Below are 21602 nucleotides of genomic sequence, written 5' to 3'. Positions count from 1 at the left end.
CCTGAACATACTGAAATATGAACTCAAGAACATTACGCAGATACTGCTACAAGGTGTGCTTCATGAAATGCACAACCCAATACACACCAGGCCTGAATGGAGTCACAGATAAGTCATATCTGCCACTCAGGAATAGATAGTCACTACACCAGAAAACTCTTAAATAACACAGAAAACAGAAAAAGAAGACACATGTCTGTATTTTAAAATCTCCCCTGCACTTGTTACAAATATCCAACAGAAAAATATGAGCAAAGAATTATTCCAAATGGAATATTAGATAATCTTTTCAAATCCTTACATTTAATGTCTCGATATTTCTGCAAGGCAAAAACAAAAATAAAACCCACACAGTAAAAAACCACATTCATCAAGGCATACAAAGCATTTTATAAAACTAAACATCCATTTCTGAGTAAAGAAATTAGCTTTGTCAGAAGACATTTCCTTAACATTATTTTCACAAAATAAAAGACTGTAGCCATGTCCTAGTGCATCTGTGTCGGGGAGCGGGGTGGTGGCTGAGACGACAGATAAGTTGATTAGCTCGTATGATCACTCCATGATGAACTCACATGTCACAATGCCACATCACACCCCATAAACGTACATAACATCAACATGAAGCATAATCAAATCTGAACCTCTTTTAAATACACCCTCTTGGCATGTGCGCTGAGTCACAACCACAGGAAGGCCATGGCTGAGGCAGACCCCCTGCAGGGTGCTCTGCAAGGCAGGCTCCACGCCCTGGGCAGACCTGACACTGTGAGCACCACACTCCACGCTGTGGGTGCAGCAGTGGCTCCTCCTGCTGTGGTGGTATGAGAACTTCAACAGCCTGCCCTGCACATTTCATGAAGCCAGAGGATGGTTTCTATTAGCACCAGAATTGTTTGCTCTTGACTGGGATTCCTAAGCTACTTGATATGCCATTGAAAGCACTGCAAAGAAGGGTGGAAGAAAGGGAAAGGTAGCAGTATTTATTCACCTGGAAAATGCCTGCTGAAGAGTCAGTATAACCAATAAAAAAATGTAGTGTCCATCCAAGCACATAATAAATACCGCTTGCCAATGAATTTTCAAAATAACAGCAACTATGTAAAGTGTTACAGGTGACAAACAGCAGTCGCCTTGGGGGAATATGTAAAATTCTACTAAAGAATAAGAAAGCACATTAATAGCAACATCGAATATATATCAACATTCCCCCAAGTGCTACCAAATTCAAAGCAAATCCAAAGTGGCAAGAATTTTTTAAAAATAGTGATGACAAAATTAATTGAGAGATATTTCAGTAATATGGAAAAATTTAGAAAATGAGTGAAAAGAATTCAGAGTAATATGGAATGAGGTGACTTGCAGACCATTAATATTCATTGCTAAGTAACTAGAGTAGTTTAAAGACGATGGCAACGTACCAGAAGATGCAGACACACAAACAGGATAAAAGAGAAAAGAGAGGAGTGATCTGGGTATATGTTTGTGTTGTGCATCACTATGATTCTATTAAAATCAGTAGAGAAATAATAAAATACCTCCTCGATGGAGAAAACAAATAATTGTGGAATATAAAGGTAAGTTTATTGACTCATCTGTGATGTGTGTTGACTTGCATGTGAAGGGAAGTAAAGTACTGGAATTAACTCGTGTTTGTTCATGAACTTGCACACTGGGGACCTTGGCTGAAGGGCAGAAAGAAGGAAATGAAAGATGGTGAGACTCCACACTGCCTGAATGTTCAAGTGCTTTTCTCCTTTAGACGCAGCACACACAAACACTTAGAGAAGCAACAAGCCCCAGAGTACTTCACAACCAAACATGGGTTCTCCTGGAAATGCACAATGTTCTTTAAAAGAAAATGCTTACCCTGAAATAGATAAGTCAGCAAAGAGCAAGCCATTGAATGCTTCAGAGGCATTATAAGTAGGACCAGTACAACCACTAATAAATAATTGTAAAATTGATCAATGAGAAAACATTTGTACATGTCAAATTTGGACCCCATTTTTTAATTAAATATGAAGGAAAATGTGGTCTTCTGAAGGCCTAGTGATGTGGTCATTGAGACCACTCCAGTAATAGCAAAATCTATTACTATTTTCAAATAATCTTCACCAAAAAAGATGATTATTTTTGGTGAGGAATATATTATCTAGTTTGATTTGATCATCCCCCATTATATACATATATCAAACATCACTTTTTATTCCTTCAAAATATAGAATTATGATTTATCAATGCAAAATAAAAACAAAATATAGCTTTGTACCCAGCTGTTTTACATCCACACATACATTTACTTTAATTAGACTTTTCAGATATATGCAGAAGAATCTATCAAGAAATTGATTTTTTAATGACTATGGGTAAATGGCAGAAGATCAACAGAGGGAGGGGCAGGGGTCAGGGAGGTTAGGAGAAGGAGAGGTGCTGGATCTGCACTCAACAAGACCTGCTGGTAGAACTGTCAAAATGGATTAACTGTCATGTGCAACTAAAAAGAACCAATGAAAATGACTTTATTCATTAAATATTCCAAAACCCCATGTGTCCCTCTGCTGTCTACCTAATGACAGAAAATGAAACAAAAGAAAGTGGGAAATCAGGAACATCCAAACACTGTCCTGAAAACAGCATTTTGCTAGCCCTGTGTGATAGACAGCATTACACAGGCCTTACCCAAGAACACAAGAGTTTACATCTTTGCAAACATACTTCTGATATTTTTTTTATGGAGAGAAAAGAGGCTGGTTAAAGAGGGATTGAGACAATAATCCCACCTTTGCAATGTATTTATGTGAAGAAAAGTACAGCCCTTGGCCCGGCCAGGCTAGGACACCTGTGGGTCTGAGGCTCTTGTGCACAGGACCCTCTTCCTTCTTTAAAAGGTAGAATAGTTGGGTTTTGCCATGGTGCTGATAAAGAGAAGCATGCTAATCATGTATGGAAGCAGGTTTACGTCCTCAATCTCATTTCTTTCCCTCTGATTTTAGGAGATACAACAGCTGTCTCCTGGGCCCCTAACTCCTGCACTAGGTCACCTCAGCGGGCCATGAATGTCACATGGTGGCACGAGGCTCCTTTAGGCACAGGTTTGCAGGCTCTGGTGTGAGAGAGCCACCAGCTGAGGCTCACTGGACTCTGAGCTGCTGAGAGTGGAGAGCAGGGGACAGAGCGAGGTGGCCTCACCTCGTCTCCTAGGGAGAGAGACCAAGTCTCCCTCCAGCATCAGGGTCCTGGGCTGTGGGGACATGTGACACTCCCTGCCTTCAGTCCTGACAAAGGTTTGCCCTTGGGTCAAGTTCTACCGTCCTCCCTGAAGTCTTGTCCAGCTAGGCCGTAATGTCCTCACTCTTCCTTTCAGCAAGAATCTGGTCATGTTGGCTGAGCCACCTTGGACTGCTGGCCTTTCCCAGTATCCTGTCAGTTCCTCATCCTCCAGCACCTGAGGTGCTGTCTGCTCACCCTGCCCAGCTCCCAACACACACCGATGTCCTTCCACTTACCCAGGGTCTCCTCTCTCCTGCTCCCCTTGGTCATTCTCTATCCACTGACTCTGGCCCTGCTCCTGGGCTGTGAATCCCAATCTCCCTAAGTGTATTCAGAGTTGGCCTGACCCCTCCCTGGCTGGGAAATTTCTGCAGTGTCCCTACACCTGTGAAGATGGCCCCTCTTGAAGAGTCTATGTTGCCTTTCTTGACAAGTGTCACTCCTGATTATCCTCTTTGTTAATACCCAGGGGATTCAGGACAGAGCAGTGGTGATTCAACTCTCATGTCCTACAGACCCGATCTAACTCAGATTCACAACCAGCAGCCGCCTGGGATCTAAGTGTGTACGTTAGCACATTCATAAGTGTATCTGGGACATTCCTGAAATTCTGCTTCATTCATTTGTAAATCAGTATCTAACTACATTATCAGTGACATTGATAAGACCCCAACCCTGAGGGTTGCATGTCCAAGTGAAGCAGAATCAAATTGGAACAGATGAAAATCTCACTGATGGTGTGTGTCTCATTGCTGGACTGATTTCCAGTTCCAGGAGGCAAGGAGCACCCAGCATGAAATATGTTATGGAAATGATTTGAAACAATCATCCAGAGCAGGAAGTCTGCCCGAGGGGACAGGGAATGAATTGCAGTGTCCCCTGTAGGGAGTTAGGAATTATATGCTGGGGAAGAAACTTCAGCAGACCCTCATCTCCGGGGAAGTAACTGTGTGTGGCAGTGTCTTAGTGCTGAACCCAGGTCCTGGCTTGGGCTGCTTTTCTAAGGGATGTCACTTGATGCCATGCCCTGGCACTCTCATGAGGGACAGAGACGATGAACCAAGGAGGAGACTGCCATCTCTCTCACCTCCAGACATGAAAAGAAGGAGTTAACAGGAAGAAAACCAAAGGGGGAAAGGATTCAGCAAGAAATGAAAAATTCCTGGTGGATCCTGAGCTTTGGGTTAGGAAGAACAGGACAGGAGGGCATGGCTCTGTCCTTCCAGACTCCTCAGCATTACTCATCCCTACAATCACCCAGAAAGAGAAGAAGTGTAAAGAGCACTTACTGCATGGAGAGGATGGGCTGGCCGGGCCCTCGGGTGTCCTCCGTGTTCTGGTATGTGTACAGGGGGAAGAAGCCCCCGATCACCATGTCCCCGTCCTTGGACACCTTGTGTTTCTTTCTCAAAAAGCATTGGGGAGTGGTGGAAGAGCAGGTGAGGAGGGGAAGCTTCAGGACCAAGGAGACACAAACCAAGACCAACATCTCAGATGTGTCTGTAAAGCACTGAGCCCAGCTGAGGGACCTGCAGTTCAGGGAGGTCAGCGAGTTGGACATACACCCAGGGGCAGGTGCACCTGCATCTCTGAGGGCTCCTTATGCTGTGGGCTGGAGAGGCCAGGTTCCTGCCCCGACTCCTGGCTTCCCTGCCTCCACCACTTCCCTGGAGGAACCTGAAACACTTACTGCCCTGGGGCTCTGCATCTGAGGTTCTCACCCGGGAAAAGCACAGGATGGAAAACACGTGTGAGTGTCATCCTCTCCACCCCAGGTGATAAGATTTCATCCAGGTCCACAGAGAGCAAGGTCCAGGGACAAATTCCTCTTGGGTACACTTGGTCCAAGCCCGGGTCGAGGACACTTTGCACCACCTGCTGTTGAAATGATGAAAGTGGATTTCCCCAGAGGAGGCAAAGCAAGATGTGAGGTGAAAGGTCGGGGAGGGCACATGCCAGGCAGGGCTCAAACACTCAGAAACACTCAGGCATCCTGTTCACAGTGCTCATGATGGGGAGGGGCTGCCTCAATACCCAGTGTCCAGGGCAGCCATGGGACATCCCCTGTGTGGCCCACCATGTCTGCACACCACTCCCATGTGCAGAACTCCTTGAGGGTGTGTGTTCCTCATTGCCTGTGGAGCCAGTTCTCATGCTGAGTCCAGAAGGTCCAAGCCAGGGCCTCAGTACCAGGGCAGGAACTAAGTTGCATATTTGGGACTAATACTGGACTCACTCCTTACCCCACTTCCCATGAATCAATGTATCACCCTGTGCCTTTGGCTCCTCCATCATGGAGGCTGATGTCAGAGAACAGGATGGAGCTGGGAAGCCACCTGAAGTTCATGTATACACTGCCTATTCCACCTCCCAGGAAGAACCTGATTCCTACTGCAGGGCTCTGGGGTCTGCAGGCCACTGAGCCAGGGTGTGGACTAGTCTGCTCACATTGTCATGGGTCCCTAAGGAAGTCATGCCATTGTAGGGCCACGGGCTTGGTCTGAGAGGGGCAGTGTGATGGCAGAACAAGGCCTGGTTGTAACATGAAATTGTAGGAAACACTGGTGCTGGGAACAGGGTCAGTTCCCTCTGCTTCTGGCAGCCTTTCTTCAGGACACCTCATTAACCATAGGCCTCTACCTCTTGGATTGACTCTTTTCCTGGAATTCTGATTTCTCCCCTCTGAAGTGTATCCTGAGAGGGTAATGCATGAAGATGTGAGTGAGCTAATATTGAAGTGGAGATCCCAGGAAGTTAAGAGATACCAGGAATGTGGAACTGCTGCTGAGAATAGCCACAGACAACAAGCAGAGCCAACTCAAGGGAATGACCACATGAGTTTCAGTCAGGAAGCCTATAGGGTCAGAGCTAATCAAGACCTTTCAGTTCAACATTCCACCACCACATGCTCTGGATGCCAGAATTGCAGGGAAAAGTTTGAATGTTTGCTCTGCTGGGTTTCGGCCTTGCTCTGGGCTAATGCTGTCTTGATATTGTGTGGTTTCCTTTAGGAATGGAATGTTTATCACATTGACATTGTATGTTGGAGACAGGCAACTTCTCAAAATGTTGTAGGAGCTCACAGCTAAGGATTCCTGAGGCTCAGAGCAGTCTTTGGATTTGGACATTTGAACAATTCTGGAATGTTAAGACTTTGGGGAGACTCTGCATGATGGAGTGACTGCAAATTTTCAGTGTGAGAAGGGCATGAGTCTTTTGGGTCCAGGGGCAGAGAACTGTGTTTGAGATATTGAATGTCCCTTTGGCCTCCTGTGTTGAAGGCTGCTCCTCAGTTGGTGGTCCTATGGGGAGGTTGGGGAACTCTGGGATGCTGGAGCAATTGGAGAATGTAAGTGACTGGTGGCACAACCTGCGAGGGTATGTCTTGTCACCAGATCCATTTTATTCCTGCCTGCTGTGAGGTGAGCAGCTGAGCCCTGCCGCATCTTTCTGCCTCATCACACGAAATAAAGGCACCAGCTGACCCCGGGCTGACACTTATTGGACCTGAGCAAAAACAAATTACTCCTCCTTTAATTTCTTTTTCCTCAGACATTTTGTCTCACTGAGGAAAACCTGATTATTCCATGGCCTTAGTCCATTTATGAGGGCTGTGACACCTGTCCCAAGTGTTCCTCATGAAGCCCCTTCAAAAATTGCCCCATTAAAGACGAGGCTTCCAATAAATGAACACGATCCAAGTAGAGGTCACTGTTACCTCTTCTAGGACATCAAAAGACATGTCTCATTTCTGTTTTAAAAATTTTCAACAAGTTTTATGTGTTTTGGTCATTTTTGTGTCATCTTTCATAAAATGTTCACATCTAAAATCCACCTAGGAATCCAATGTTTAATGGTTTACATGAGTCATTTTCAGTTTCTTGTATTGAGAGTATTTTCTCCTGAATTGTGAACCACTTGCTATTTCACATTGCTTCTTTCATGTCTTTTAGTTTTTAATCTCTTTCCACTGTGGGAAGATTCAGGAGTGAAAATTGTCTTTTTTCCTTCTTTCTGGTACTGGAGTGTGAACCCAGGGAATTTCCACCAAGGTTCCTCATCTCAGACTTTTTATTTTTTTAAATTCTGAGACAAAGTCTTCCTCAATTGTAAGGCTGGCCCCTCAATGAGGTTCTCCTGCCTCAGCATCTCTGGGATTACGTGTGTGTGCCACCATGGTGAGTGCCAATGATCTTTCTTGGTTGAAACACAAAGCCAACACATGCAGAGCACAGTGTGATGTCATTCAGGGCCATTCCACATGTGGTGAACATTGTGGATAAGTCCTCTGAGGACAACATGGGTACTGTGGATAATTACAGCTGTCTGTCAAAGCCTATCATTCTCTTCTTACTCTTTCAATAACCAGGTATGTGAGCGTGAATTACTTTTTCTCACTGTAGCACACGTGGAGTTTAGGTGTGGTTAATCACAGTGCTTGGTCCAGGCATGGGGACTCTTCACCTTATCTGATACTGTTCTGCCTGGTGCAGTGAAGAGGTCCTAAATGAGCATGTGATTGAATCTGCACAAGAAAGACAATGAATTTTCTGTTTTGGACAGGAGACACTGCAATTTATAGACATGAATAGATTCAATTTACGTTTGGGTTCCCATTACTTGTAATTCATATAAACTGGATGTTCTCATCTTAAATGTATGATATATTTTATGGGATATCACTGGATCTGTCTTTGTACTAAACCTAGAGTGACAGCTGTCATGTCTATCCAACTGTTTGCTTCAGTCTCATGTCGATTTTTCCCCCCACTTTGCCAACCCCACCTCCCCGTTTGTCACTCTCTTCAGCTCTTGTTTCCTGAATTATCAAGGCTTTGATTAATGAACTCGTCCCATACTTTGTCCACAGGAGATTCTTTTGCCAAGATAGAAGAAACACTCTTCTGAATAGGTATTCTGAGAAATCCAAAAAGGATGGTACAACAAAAGGAAATGATGATTGATTATTCTCAGTGGGTGCAAATATGTACATGAAAAATAGATCATCTCATGAAGAAACCGCACCACATGAGAAACCATGTCTTTACTCAGGAGCAAAGAGTCGTAATTATCAATGAAATTCATAAAATTGAGAGGTGTAGGAGAAAAATTGTATCAAGGAAACCAGGAAACCATTCTATCAAATTTTAATAAATTCTGATCAACTTTTAATGGAAGAACAAGTTTTCATTGGATAAAGGATATGCCACAAAGTGTAACATGTACATGATATTTTATGGTAAAAATTTTGACAACTTTCCTAGTGAATATTAAAGTAGATGAATCCCATGATCCACTACACTATTAGGCATCATATTGTATATATAAGCACAAAAAGGATGAAGGGGAATAATGAATGGTAGAGATGAGATAAAGGTGCCAACAAGCTCATGTGCCTAAACACACACAACAATCCATCAACCCAAATCTAGGAAACAAGAAGGTGATATAAGTGTGGTACAAGAAAGAATGCTTTCCTTTTACAACATAATGAAACTGAAAATCTAGCACAGAAAAATGTTCTTCTCTACTAATTTATAGAATATGTAGGATATTCATATTTATGCCAAGGAATTATAGAGGTGTTCTTTATTTTATATAATATAGTTACATATATAAATACCTACATTTGTATATACTGTAGCAAATCATGGAGATGCATGTATTTTATGAGTAAATGGTAAAGAGAAAGGGTCAATGGAAAGATGTATTTATCTGCCTACAGTCAGAAAAACTAACTGTTGCTATGATTTGGATTCAAATATGAAAGTATGAATTCAATAAATTGCTAGTCCACAATGAATCATATTTCTTACAACCTGTGACAAAATGACTCTAAAGTTCTAAGGGACACATGAAAGAAAAATTCTGCAAAATGATCTCAAGGATACTGGAGAAGACAAAAATAAGAAGAAATATATTAACCATTTCCAAAATGTACTCTACTTAGTAAATGAAATATATTACTTATTTGATAGAAAGAAATCACTGAAACACATAGAGGGATTTAAAATACAGCAAACTGCCTGGAGAAATTTAGAACAATTTATGTGTGACTAAAATCAGTTAAGAGGTCAAAAGGAAGCCAACATGCAGGTGGGAGGCCACAGATGAGCAGGATCTGCAGGATGCATTGCAGATTTGGTGAATAAAAATCACTTTGAGTGCAATTATATGATAAAAGAAGATAGATGCAGGTAGGGCAACTGTCATTACTGCAGAAAGAGATGTGGATTGTTGGTTCATTGAAGAAATCTCATGTAGAAATCCACGATCTTTTGGGAGAATATAGATTTATGTTCTGACACTTGATTTTCAAAAAAACTCAAGAAGGCTTATGACTCCAACAAAGAGTTTTATCTCTGAACCCACGTAGGGAGCAACTATGTGGCTTTAATAAAATAACATAGCACTTGGGGGCAAAGATACAGCCCAGGAGCCCAGCACTGGAGGCCAGGATGGAGAAGACCTCCACGGCCACCATGACCTTGCCCTTGGTGCTGTGGTACACAGGGAGGAAGGTGAGCCAGACACTGCAGAACACCAGCATGCTGAAGGTCAGGAACTTGGCTTCATTGAAGGTGTCAGGTAGTTTCCTGGCCAGGAAGGCCACCATGAAGGTCCCCAGAGCCAGGGAGCCCAGGTATCCCAGGCCACAGTAGAAGGCAGTGACTGAGCCCTTGTTGCAGGTGATGATGATGTGGCCTTGTTCAGAGTGTGTGTCTGAGTCCACAAAGGGAGGAGAGATGCCCAGCCAGACTCCACAGAGAGTCAGTTGGATCAGGGAGCAGCTGGGAATGATGTAGTTAGGTGCCCCTGACACCAGCAACCGCCTCATCCTTCTCCCTGGGGCAGTGACCTTGAAGGCCAGGATCACAGTGAGAGTTTTGGCTAAGACGGTGGAAACTGCAACAGTGAACACCAGTCCAAATGCTATTGGCTGCAGGGTGCAGGTTGCTGTGTTGGGACGGCCAATGAAGAGCAGGGAGCAAAGGAAACAGAAGGTGAGGGAGATGAGCAGGATGTAGCTGAGAGCCCGGTTGTTGGCCTTGACTATGGGAGTGTGTTGGTGCCTCATGAAGACCCCAAGAATAGCAGCTGTGAGTACAGAGAAGCAGAGAGCTGTGCAGGCCAGTGCCATGCCCAGGGGATCTTGATAATCCAGGAAGGTCACAGTTCTTTGGAGACACTGGCTTCTCTCTGTGTTGGCATACTGGTGATCTGGACACTTCACACACTGGTCCATGTCTGGGGAAGAATGCAAAATATCCTTAGTCTAGGCTCAGTGTCTCTCTTCTCTATAGCCCTCTCTGGGGAAGCTCATTGGACTGTGTTAGCCAACCTGTCGTCTAAGGTGGATTTAATCACTGAGTAAAGAATGCTCTTGAGGCAATAAATGGATTTTTACTCTTCATCTTTATGAAGCCATAAACCAAGCTATTATTTCTTCTCTTGATTTTTGTACTTTAATTATGGTGCCTTATTTTTATATTCTCAGAACTTTAAGAGATGTCTTAAGAGATTTCATCTCTCTATGTTCAACCTCCATAAGCTATGGCCTAGGTTTATTCAGTCAATGGCCATCAGTTATGAGAAATAGTGCTCACTTGTTTCAGTTGTGCACTTTGCTTGGTTTCTGGGAAATAGAAATGGTCAATAATACTTGATAAGTGGCAGAGTAACTTCTCCCCACCTCAGTCAAGTTGTAATTTTCACCACAAATGTGAACCTTTTGCCTTCAGTTTCATTTTATCAGTAGGTCAATTTGGAGAGTACTGACATCAGTCCACTACTGATTCCATCCAGTCAGGAATAGCTTTCAAACCCCACTCATTTCAGTTTTTAAGTGTTTTTCTGGTTGCTTTTGTATGGTTTTGGTTAGAGTCTTTAAAAGCAACCACTACTTTATCTCCAGGTATGCTACAGTTTAAGAACTTGTGAATGTCATCTTTTTAAAATTCCATGTGTGAGTGGCTTAGGACTGGGATGCTAAAATCAATCATTTTCAGCCCATGGATCTTGTGTTCAGTCACCACTAACTTCGATGGCTAATTCAACAATTTAACTGGATTTTATGCTCATACAATACTATCTTAGGAAAATAATATCTGACTTTTATCTTCCTTCCCAGTAAGTGTTTCCTTCAATTTCTCATGGGCATGTTGCACTTCCAAGATCTTAGCACAATGTGGGATAGGAGGGGTCATGAGCAGCATGTCATCGTGTTCTGGTTTCAACCCTGGGTGCAACATACAGTGCTCCCTTTGGACCCTGGAAATGCCTCTAATGATGAAGGTGATGCCCACCTACTCCTAAGTCAGGAAAACCTGTTTATTCTGTTTATTTCTAATCTTGATTGGTTTTCCATGATCTTTACATGTCTTTCTGCACTTTATGAGACTGTTTTTTTCCCTTTTTTCAGAAACTGGCATATTGAATTAAATTGCAAAACCCAAATTTGTTTATTTTACAGCCTCCTTATAATTATAATATGTAACTTGATTTTGAAAAGGACACATGACTTTAATGGAAGATTGAAAGTTATAAAGTGATTTTCTTGTTATATCATTCTCAGATATGGGGACCAAAATTCAGTTATTCTAGGAAATGAATTGGATTGTCCCCTTTCTCTTCTCAGAATAAGTTTGAGAATATAAGTTTTATTACATTCTTGAAATTTTGATGAATTTCACTAGTGAAGTGGCTGGTGGCCTCAAAAATGGTGGGAGTATTCTATTATGGCTTGAACATTTTCAAGATGTATAATTATTGTTTGGTGTTTTTGTTTGTTTTTATTACAGTGATGGTGATCTAACCCAGGGCCTCTCACAAGCTTGGAAAGACTCACCATGGAACCAGCCCAGCACCTAGGAAGTTTAGTTCCTTCTTGGTATAGTCTGTTGACTTCACTGACCTTGTGAATTTTATGTTTATTTTCAAATCTACCAATGTGAAACTTTTCATACTATGTTTTTATGAGGAAAACTTTCTGTAGAGCCATAAAAATGACCTCCTTTTAGCCATTGTACTCTTCCTTGTCGATTACTTTCATTAATGGTTTGTCAGTTTTAAAGGTATTTTCCTGTAGACTGCTTATCCTGTCTTTCTTTTCTATGTTTCTTCTATTTTGTCTGCATTTACTTTGTTGCTTCTTTTCTACCTCATTATTAGTGCTTCATAGGTAGCTTTTCAAGCCTTCTGATAATAGTAGACATAATAAATAACATGCTTCTAATTACAATGGGGGGTTTAAAATCCCTCTCTAACCAGAGGTTTACTTCTACCCTATGAGTTTCATTAATAATATTTTCATTGTTGGACTCATTGTAGTCTTTCTCAAAATCTCTTCTTTAACTTACGGTGTGTTTAAAGGTCTATTTCTTTGTGTTTTAAAAATCTGCCTCTTTCTTTTGTGTTTCTTTAGAAAGAAGTTTTCTATTAAACAGTGATGCTCTGAACAATCTCTTACAGTTTACACTTTAGGTAAAGCAGTTATAGCATACCTGCTGTTTCTCACAAACATTTTTTCTGTGTTTGTATTAGGGTTTGAATTCAGGGGCACTTAACCACTGAGCCACATCCACAGCCCTTTTAGATTTTATTTTGAGGCAGGGTCTCACTAAGTAGCTTAGGACTTGGAGAGGTTGGTGAGGCTTCCTTTGAACCTGATCTTTCTGCTTCAAACTCCTAAGCTACTGCAATCGCAGGTGGGGACTTCCACACCTGGTTCTATCAAAATTTTAAGTTCCTGACCTTTGAAAAGTTTATTGGTTTTATTTATTGAAATTCCTTCATATTCATTTCAGCTTCATTTAATTATTTTAATTATATACAACACCAGGACACACACTGACCTATCACAGAAGCATGGAGTATTCTCCATTTCAATTCAATCCCTAGAATTTCCCCTGTAACTCACCCCCTCTCTTCCACTGATCTCTCTTCAATCCATTTACAGTTCACAGTTTTTTTTAAAGTTAGCATCTTGTGAATACACCTGGTGGAGGGACCCACCGTACCACCTCCATGCACGCACATGTGGCTGTTCCATCAGATTCAGCTCACTCTCCTTCCCTTCCCTGTCCTCTTCCTCCTCCTCCATCCACTTTTTCTGCTCCACTTATCTGAGAGGTGCTTTTCTTAATGCATAAGTGTGTGGTCCTCATACTGTCAGGTATGTTGTTCTTCATGCCTGTATGTGTGGAATATGGACTTGACCATCCCATGCACAAATGTGCATAGAGCAGTATGCAAACTGACCCTATTGCATCCTCCACTGTCAGTCTCAATATACTCATGTTTCTCTTAAGCCTTAGATTAAGCTATAATTACAGACTATTTGCCAATACACAGAGAAATTCTAAAAATAATGAAATATATAGTTTTAATCAAAAACGGAAATTCCATTATATTGGGATACTAAACTACACGTACACCACACAAAGAAATTAGAAAAACCCTGCGTGGACCAATTCTAGCCATTTGTTACTGTAAATCCGAGCTTTACCAAGGTGGTAACCAATAATCTTCAATCTTAGTTTCTGTCATGTGTCTCTGTCTCATTCCAACCCACATTCCCACATTCTCTGTGTTTCAGTCAGAAGGAGTTTTTTTTAATGTCCATGAATATTACATGACTGTAAAAGGTGTTATTGTTTTCATTTATACTAATCCTAAAAATTGTATTCCACCCTCACTCATCAGATACAATAATAATGCCTCTGTAAAGAACCCCATAATGCACTTCAAAAATCAGAGAACAGAGCTGAGTCCATCTGCTAGGTTTCTGTGCAGCCCTCTGACTCTTCCTTGAATTCATATCATTATATCTTGTGTATCCCACTCACCTGTGAACTACTGGAGAGCAGGGAATGAAACCTACTCTCGGCAGTTTGAACGCATTCTTTATCGCTCAGTTCCATCTGCATGATAAACCAGGGACTACCTGAAGACCTGCTGTGTGTTAGGAGCAGTGCAAGGAGTGTGAAGGGTGTGTACCCAAAATGTGATCTAAACGTACTTTCAAAGGAGACAAAGACTATTGTGCATTAAATTTCATGGTGGAGATGAATCTGGCATTCCTGTGGGATGGTGGAAGGGGGCTTCTTGAGATAGCAATGCCCACAGTGTGCTTAGAATGATGTAGCCAAGTGTGTAATGTATATAGAGTTGTGCTATTTCAAGGAGAAATACCATTGTGAATAACAATTCAATTCCTACCTGATGGAAAGAAGAATTCTGTCTCTCAAGTCTCTTCCAGATCTCTTCCCTTTGCTTGTGTGGACTGAGGAATATGAAGGAGGATAGGTGAATCTCTCCACAAGGCATGTGCTTACCTGTCTCATTAGAAATCTCGTTCTCCGGGCAGGGATGGCAATTGAAACAACAGGCAGCCTTTCCCTCCTGAGGGGATTTCCTAAATCCAGGACCACATGTCTCAGTGCAGACAGAACGAGGGGTCTGAGGAAAATCAGATTGTTGTTGGAAACTGCTTGGACTTGTTGGGCTTTTCCTCCAGTAAGTACAGAGAGGATGTTGGGATCCTGGCCCAATCCAGTGTCCCTCTACTTCCTGGCCACTATGAAGGCAGCGACTTCCTGTGCCACACACTCTCACCATGATGTACTTCTCCAGCTACAGACTCAAAAGTAAGAGGCCAACTGAACACAGATGGAAGCACACCAAACTGAACCAAAAGAAACTCATTCCTTCTTGTAAGTCAGAGTGTGTCAGGCAATGCATCAGAGGGATGGAAAGTAAGACAGTTGCCCTGTTTGTGTTTGTGAAATATATGAACAGTTAGAATCATGTTGGAAAGTACGTGTTCCTTGTCCATTCTTCAGAGTCTAACCATGGACTGAACATCAAAACTGAGTGAAAATAGGTCATTGCTCCTGTGTTAGTCAATGCCTGGCACTTGACAAGACACTTGGCAAGAACAACTTATTGTAGGAGAAGATTATTTGGGCTCACAGTTTCAGAAGTTCAGTTCATGGTTGGATGACTCCATTGCTCTGGGTCTGAGGTGAGACAGAACATCATGGTGAAAGAAGGGGGGGAGGAGGGAGGGAGGGAATGAAAGAGAGAGAGAGAGAGAGAGAGAGAGAGAGAGAGACAGAGAGACAGAGACAGAGAGAGACAGAGACAGAGAGATAGAGCAGGATGAGCCAGGGAGTATATAATCCCATAGACATGTCCTCAGTGACCCATTTCCACTTGCCAAACTCCACATGCCTACTGTTACCGCCAGTAATCCACTCAAATATTAGTCCTTGCAATGGTTTTATTCAATGATTTGGCTATAGCTCTTATGATCAAATCATTTCAACTCATGCATTAACACAAGGGCATTGGGGGAACACTTCACATTCAAACTGTAATATCTCCATATGTGTTGGTTTTCGGGTGTGTTGTATATTTTGTGACATGAAGTGTATGAATATTTAGAATCGTGTTAGTAAATAAATGGGTTCAATTTTCATCCTCAGAGAATGTTTATAAGAAAATTCCTTAAATGGAAGTTCCTAAGTGTTCTTTGTTGGCTCACGACTGAGCAATTGGTGGCATACAATACAGAATAAAATCTTGTTTGTTCTTGTGTGACTCAAGGCATTGTGGTGGATCCCAACTCACCTGTGTAAATCCTATGCTCCACTCAATCAGGTCCTCCTGCAGAGACAGTTGTTGGCCACGTGGAGCATATGGGGAAAAGTTTCCCACTTTCACTTTATATGCAAGACCTTCTGGAAAATTCCAAAAGCTGTGAATTTCATACTCTATTTCCAATTTCATTTTCTCATCCAAAGTCACTTGTTCTCCAGCGATATTTTCAAATTTTAGTTTCTTGAGGATGGGGTGAAGCTGAAGAAACACAATATTGAATGAATAAGCATGTTCCAGAGTCAAGGCAGAAACTGTGAATTGGATAAAGTCCCTACCTGTCTTTAATCCCTGTTTTATTCACTTATTTATTTTGGTACTGGGGTTTGAACCCAGGGCAACTTAACCAATGAACCACATCACCAGGCCTTTTTGTATTTGATTTAGAGACATGGTCTTACAGAGTTGCTGTGAGCTTTATTGAGTTGCTGAGGCTGGCTTTGAACTCAAGATCCTCCTGTCTCAAACTCCCTACCTACTGGAGTACAGGAATGTGACACTGTGCCAAGCTAATCCCTATTGTATGATGCAACTTTATCACAAGCATCATAGAGTAGAACAAATGATAGCTCAAAGACATTTAAAGAATATGTTTCTAGAATAATTTCAGAAGAAGTCTCCTAACTAATCACAAGTGTGTAATCTGTGGGTTTCTGAATTAGACAAATCTTAACTGCCCATTAAAAGTTCCCTGAACCCAGTGATCATTAGTCTGAGTCTACAAAATAATATGGTGAATACTTCAAGTGGTGTGAAATGTGTTCACTTATGTAAAGTGTCCATGGGAGTCCTGAGCTGGATTTACACACTTCAAGAGTGAATTCTCCTCTTTTTAAGAAAGGCATGTGGAAAATCTGGACTTATCCTGTTGAACATATCAGGTGGACAGGACTCATGTGTAACACAAGCCTGGATGTTGGTGTAGAACCCATTCCTTCCTTGCCACTGGCTCCTTCCTCAAGACCACTTCCACACAGGCCTATATTTACCTCCTGCACATGAAATAGGTACAGTTTCCTTTGTGCTTTGGAGAAAGGATCCTAAACTACTTTGTTTGCTCTCTGTGGACATCCCTTGCAGTGGTGTGTGTCATGAGGTAGCAGGGATATTACCTGCCAGGGGGAAAACAGGAGCCCTTCTCCATTGCCCATTTTTGGTGTGTCTACATGTTGAAGAAGCATCTCATGAAGGGTGTGGGCCACAGCATACACGGCATTGTATATGTTATAACTCTCCTCACTTATGGACATGTCAAAAACATACTCAGGCATCCATTCCCATGAGGCATTTGGTGGACAGTTCTCCAAAGTTTTACAGTCCAGTTTAGAATACGAATATCCAAAACAGAAATGCCACAGCCTAGCAAGGTAAATGTCTTCTGGGTATTTGGAAGGGTTAAATGTGCTGGTGAACTCTGCGAACCCGGGAATCTCCCCATGGTAGTGTGAAAACATGAGCATCCCATGGGAAGAGCCTAAGATGAAATGTTTCATCTTGCTGAGATCTAGCCATTGTGAGTTTGTGAACCAGACTTTCCATGTCATGAAAGATTGCCCTATAGCAAACATTAAGTCTTCCAAAAAATTACTGTCACTGTAAATAATGACCACATTGGCTGATGATTCAATGATCAAGTGAAGATTGAACTCAGTGTCCTCTGGGATCACTTTCACAAAGGCTGCACAGACTCCATTCTGTTCCATCTCCTGCTTCAAGTCTGAGAGAATCTGAATACCTTTCTGGTCTTCTGAGATGAGCAGCCCCACCCAGGTCCAGTGGAAATGAAGCAGTAAGGAGACCATGCCAAGGGCCAGAGATGTGTCCCTGGGAGCCATCTGATAGAGAGAAGGAAACTGGCCAGGGTCACTCAGAGCATGATCAAAAGGCCCAAAGGTGAGCTGAAGGGAAAGGAACATTTGGAAACAATGTGAAGGAAAGGATTGTCACAGAGCACAGTCCCAGTCCTGAATGGGATATTATATGAAGCCACAGGTGGAAGTTGTACCAAGGAAATTTGTTCATCTCATTTTCAAAGACCTCTCTCATCCTGAGAGCTTTTTGGAAAATGACTGAACAACCTCAGATTTCCAACCCACTTCTTGGTCTGCCCCTGTTCATCCTGCTCTCTATTCCAAAAAACCAAAATGTGAATACACCTTCCAGTCTCTGAGGATTTAACCTTTGATATTACACACAGTGAAAACTGATGAAATCGTGTCTCTTCCTTTAACCATACCCAGGCCCTCAAGAATGGCACCAGAGGAGAATGGTTTCATCTCCCCCCTTCCCATCCACTGTTACCTGTGGAAATTTGTAGAGTTCCAGGAGTAGGCCAGTCTGGGAAGATGTTTTCCGTGATGTTCCTAGAAGCACTGCTACAGACTTACTTTCTCTTCTACAGGTGTAATTAGGGATCACCTTTTCCAGCCCCAACAGCCAAAAGAAGAAACTCTCCAACATGTTTGATTCATTGTCTGGAATAGTATAGAGATCAAATCCCAGAGACATGTTGGGTAAAATATGGGGGTTCCTGTTGATCTCCTTAATGGCAAAAACCAAGGCCAGCACCAACTTGTAGTTTTTCCCATTAGACCTGCGTAGAAGGAATAGGAATGCTTAGGGGTGACTCAGACCTGATTCTCTTCCAATTCATTGAAATTACTTATCAATTGAATGCCTGTGTGTCCACAAAATGAACATGTTGAAGTCTCATGTCTAATGGGACTGAATTAGATCTGGATTCTTATGGAGGTAATTAGGATTAGGAGAGATCATGAAGTGGTCCTATCCAGAATGATTTTCAGGTTCTTATGTACAGAAAGAGAGCGACTTCATTTTATCTCTCTGCCATGCCTTTAGAAACCAAAGGCAGTGCTTTCATGATTTGTAAATAGGCCTTTACAAGACGTGAGATCTTCTAATGCCATGATCTGGGTCTTCCTGGTCTGCATAAGTGTGAAATATGATGTATTTGTGGTCAGTTGGCCTTCCCTTTTCCTGGAATAAGGTTATACAGCAGTTGAAGCCAGGACATTGTCTTAATGCTGAACATCCATCACTGCAGCCTACCTGGAAACAGTTGGTTCTTGCATGACAAGCATTTTGTAGTGTGGGCAAAAATCACATGGCTTAGTCTCCAATGGGCTCTTGCTAAATTCCACTCACATAGAGGAAGATAATTATATTTAGTAATAAAAGTGCAATTTTGAGGAAGATTTTGTTTTTCTAATGTGTCTTTGATTCTCAAACCAAAATGCCCTTTCATATTAATACATTAGGAAGTACCTCATGCAACCTAACATTATTATCTTAACTTACAGCCATGGGGGAACATAATGTCGGTAGAAGCTTATTACCCAATAAAGAGCCAGGATGCCTGTGGATTGAGAACAACGCTGCAGACAAGGCTGGCCATGAAGTTACCTACGCTTCTGCCCCATCAGAACCTTATGATTTACCATCAAGAACCAAGAAACCAGGATGAACAGCATAACATCAGTGAAGAAGGAATCATGGAGAGATGGGAACGTTTTGGAGAAGCATGAAAGATTGCAAGATCTGCAATTGTTTCACACATTGCTGGTGGGATTGCATTTTGGAGCAGTCACTCTAGAAAGCAGTATGGAGATTCCTTAGAACACTTGGAATGAAACCACAATTTGACCCTGCTCTCCTACTCCTTGGTCTATACCCAAAGGACTTAAATCACACCATAGTGACACAGTCACATCAATGTTTAGAGTAGCTCAATTCACAATGACTAGATGGTGGAAACATCCTAGATGCCCTTCAATACATGAATGGATAAATAAATTTTGGTATGTAAACATAATGGAATATTACTCGGCCATAGAGAAGAATTAAAAACATGGCATTTACATGTAAATGGATGGAGTTGGAGAATATCATGCTAAGTGAGATAAACCAATCCCCCAAAAACCAAAAGCCCCAAATGTTGATGATGATACATAATAGGCATGGGAGAGTAAGGGGAGAATGGAGGAACATTGAATTGTGTAGGAAATGAGGGGTGGGGAACAGGCTGGGGTTATGAGAAATAAAAGAATATTAGACCATTGGCTTTGTAACAATTTAAAAATTTTATCATCCTTTTCCTTTAAAATGTGAAAAAAATGTCAAAATGATTAACTGTAGCAGTTCAAATTTCTCCCATTAGTGAAAACTTGCATACAAATATGCTCCCAGACCATGTGAATCTCCCTCCACCTCCACCTCCTCCTCCTTTTGCTTCTCTCCCTTTCTTGTTCTGACTCTGTTTCCTCTCTCTTTTTCTTTCCCTTCTTTTTGTTTATTTGAGGTTATTCTCAAAATGATACATAAGTTCAGTAATATGATTTCTTTGATGAGTTGAATGTCAAAGCCTTTATGAATGGACCATCTGATTCCTAATAGTGCATGGTGTACTTACTGAATTTATCTGATCCTAAAGTAGCTGTGCTGGATTAGAATTGATTGGTGTTTGCTTAGTTTAAATGTTTTTTTCCAGTCATATTTAATACACTATTTTCATTTTAATTTGACACTGTTTTTACATCATTATTGGGCTCAGTGTGACATTTCAACATGTGTATACAAGTGTGAAATTTTTTTGCTCTTTTTGATAAAATGCATTTTAAGTGGACTGAGATAGTATCTTGTTGAGGGTTGCACTTGCATTTGTATGATTGATGATGTTGAAAATCTTTGTCATGCATGTTGGACTTTTGTACATCCTCTGTTGAGAAACATCCTTGCAGGTCATTTGTCCATTGTGGGGCCCAAATTTCCATACATCTTGGGAAAGACATGGAAATCCAGGTACAGGAGTCATTTAGAACTCACTAAACCACTGCCAGTAAAGACCCTTTCCACAACATATTCAATTTATATTCAATCTCCAAAAGTGCAGGTATCAAAAGAATATTAAAAGATGCACAAGAGAAACTTTAAGTCACTTTTATAGGCAAAAGTATTTAAAAAAATAGCAGACTTCAGTAGAAAATCTACAGGCCAGGAGGGAATGGAATGATGTATTTCATGACCAGAAAGAAAATCTTGCCATCCTAGCTTACTATGCCCAGCAAAGTCATTCTTCAAAATTGTGTTAGAAGTGAAGATTTTCTGTGACGGACAGAAAATGAGGGCGTTCATAACCGCAGAGTAAGCTTCATGGTAGAGAGTTAAGGTAATCATCACCCAGAGAAGGAAGAAAGAAAACAGTCATGAGAGCATAGCAAATAAAAATTCTCACAGGGATAATAAGTAAGCAAGGGAGCATTAGGAAAGAATCAAGCATCATCAATACAGAAAAGCATAAAATCTGTAATGTAAGAAGAAAAAACAGAGCAGTTAAAGCAACCAGAAGAAAAACCTCAACATGGCAAGGACCAGCAGAAGCCTTCAATACGAATCCTGCATGGAAATGGTCTTGATTCTCAGATTAGAGGATGCAGACTGACTGAATGAATTAAAACTGATACCTTCCAATATGCTGCCTGCAAGATACTCGGCTGACTGGCAAGAACCCACAGCCTGAAAGGGGAAGGATAGAAACTGATATTTCAATAAAATGAAATCAAATCACAACACAGCAGGCATAGCTAGATTCACATTTAACAAAATCAACCTCAAGAGAAAATCAGTTAGAAGCAACAAAGGAAGTCAGTACA

General features: G+C 41.7%; 2 protein-coding genes across 2 annotated transcripts in view; both read right to left on the bottom strand.

The window, feature by feature from the left end:
- Window positions 1-7015, bottom strand: part of LOC124968980 (vomeronasal type-2 receptor 116-like) — a 29169-nt gene extending 22154 nt beyond the window's left edge. Inside the window, exons 1-2 of the mRNA XM_047531810.1 lie at window positions 6992-7015; window positions 4563-4675 (exon numbers count right to left, since the gene is read on the bottom strand). Coding sequence (XP_047387766.1) covers window positions 4563-4675; window positions 6992-7015 — 137 coding nt within the window. The remainder of the gene's footprint in view (window positions 1-4562; window positions 4676-6991) is intronic.
- A 2583-nt stretch (window positions 7016-9598) lies between these two features.
- LOC124968978 (vomeronasal type-2 receptor 116-like) lies at window positions 9599-19034 on the bottom strand. The gene is made up of 6 exons (XM_047531809.1): window positions 19003-19034; window positions 18235-18526; window positions 17046-17831; window positions 15907-16134; window positions 14610-14733; window positions 9599-10521 (listed from the first exon to the last, which is right to left on the bottom strand). The coding sequence occupies exons 1-6, from the start codon at window positions 19032-19034 to the stop codon at window positions 9599-9601; spliced, it is 2385 nt and encodes a 794-aa protein (XP_047387765.1).
- Window positions 19035-21602: the final 2568 nt, after the last annotated feature.

Source organism: Sciurus carolinensis, chromosome 17 (genome assembly GCF_902686445.1).
Source record: "Sciurus carolinensis chromosome 17, mSciCar1.2, whole genome shotgun sequence".
Taxonomy (NCBI): domain Eukaryota; kingdom Metazoa; phylum Chordata; class Mammalia; order Rodentia; family Sciuridae; genus Sciurus; species Sciurus carolinensis.
This window is presented reverse-complemented; position numbering and strand designations above follow the sequence as displayed.

Coding starts and splice junctions, on each gene's coding strand:
- LOC124968978 (XM_047531809.1), bottom strand. CDS start 19,034: ATGCTTGTCATGCAAGAACCAACTGTTTCCAG. Junction 18,527..19,002: donor CAAGAACCAACTGTTTCCAG/GTAGGCTGCAGT, acceptor CCTTCTACGCAG/GTCTAATGGGAAAAACTACA. Junction 14,734..15,906: donor GGAGCATAGGATTTACACAG/GTGAGTTGGGAT, acceptor GATTTTCCTCAG/ACCCCTCGTTCTGTCTGCAC.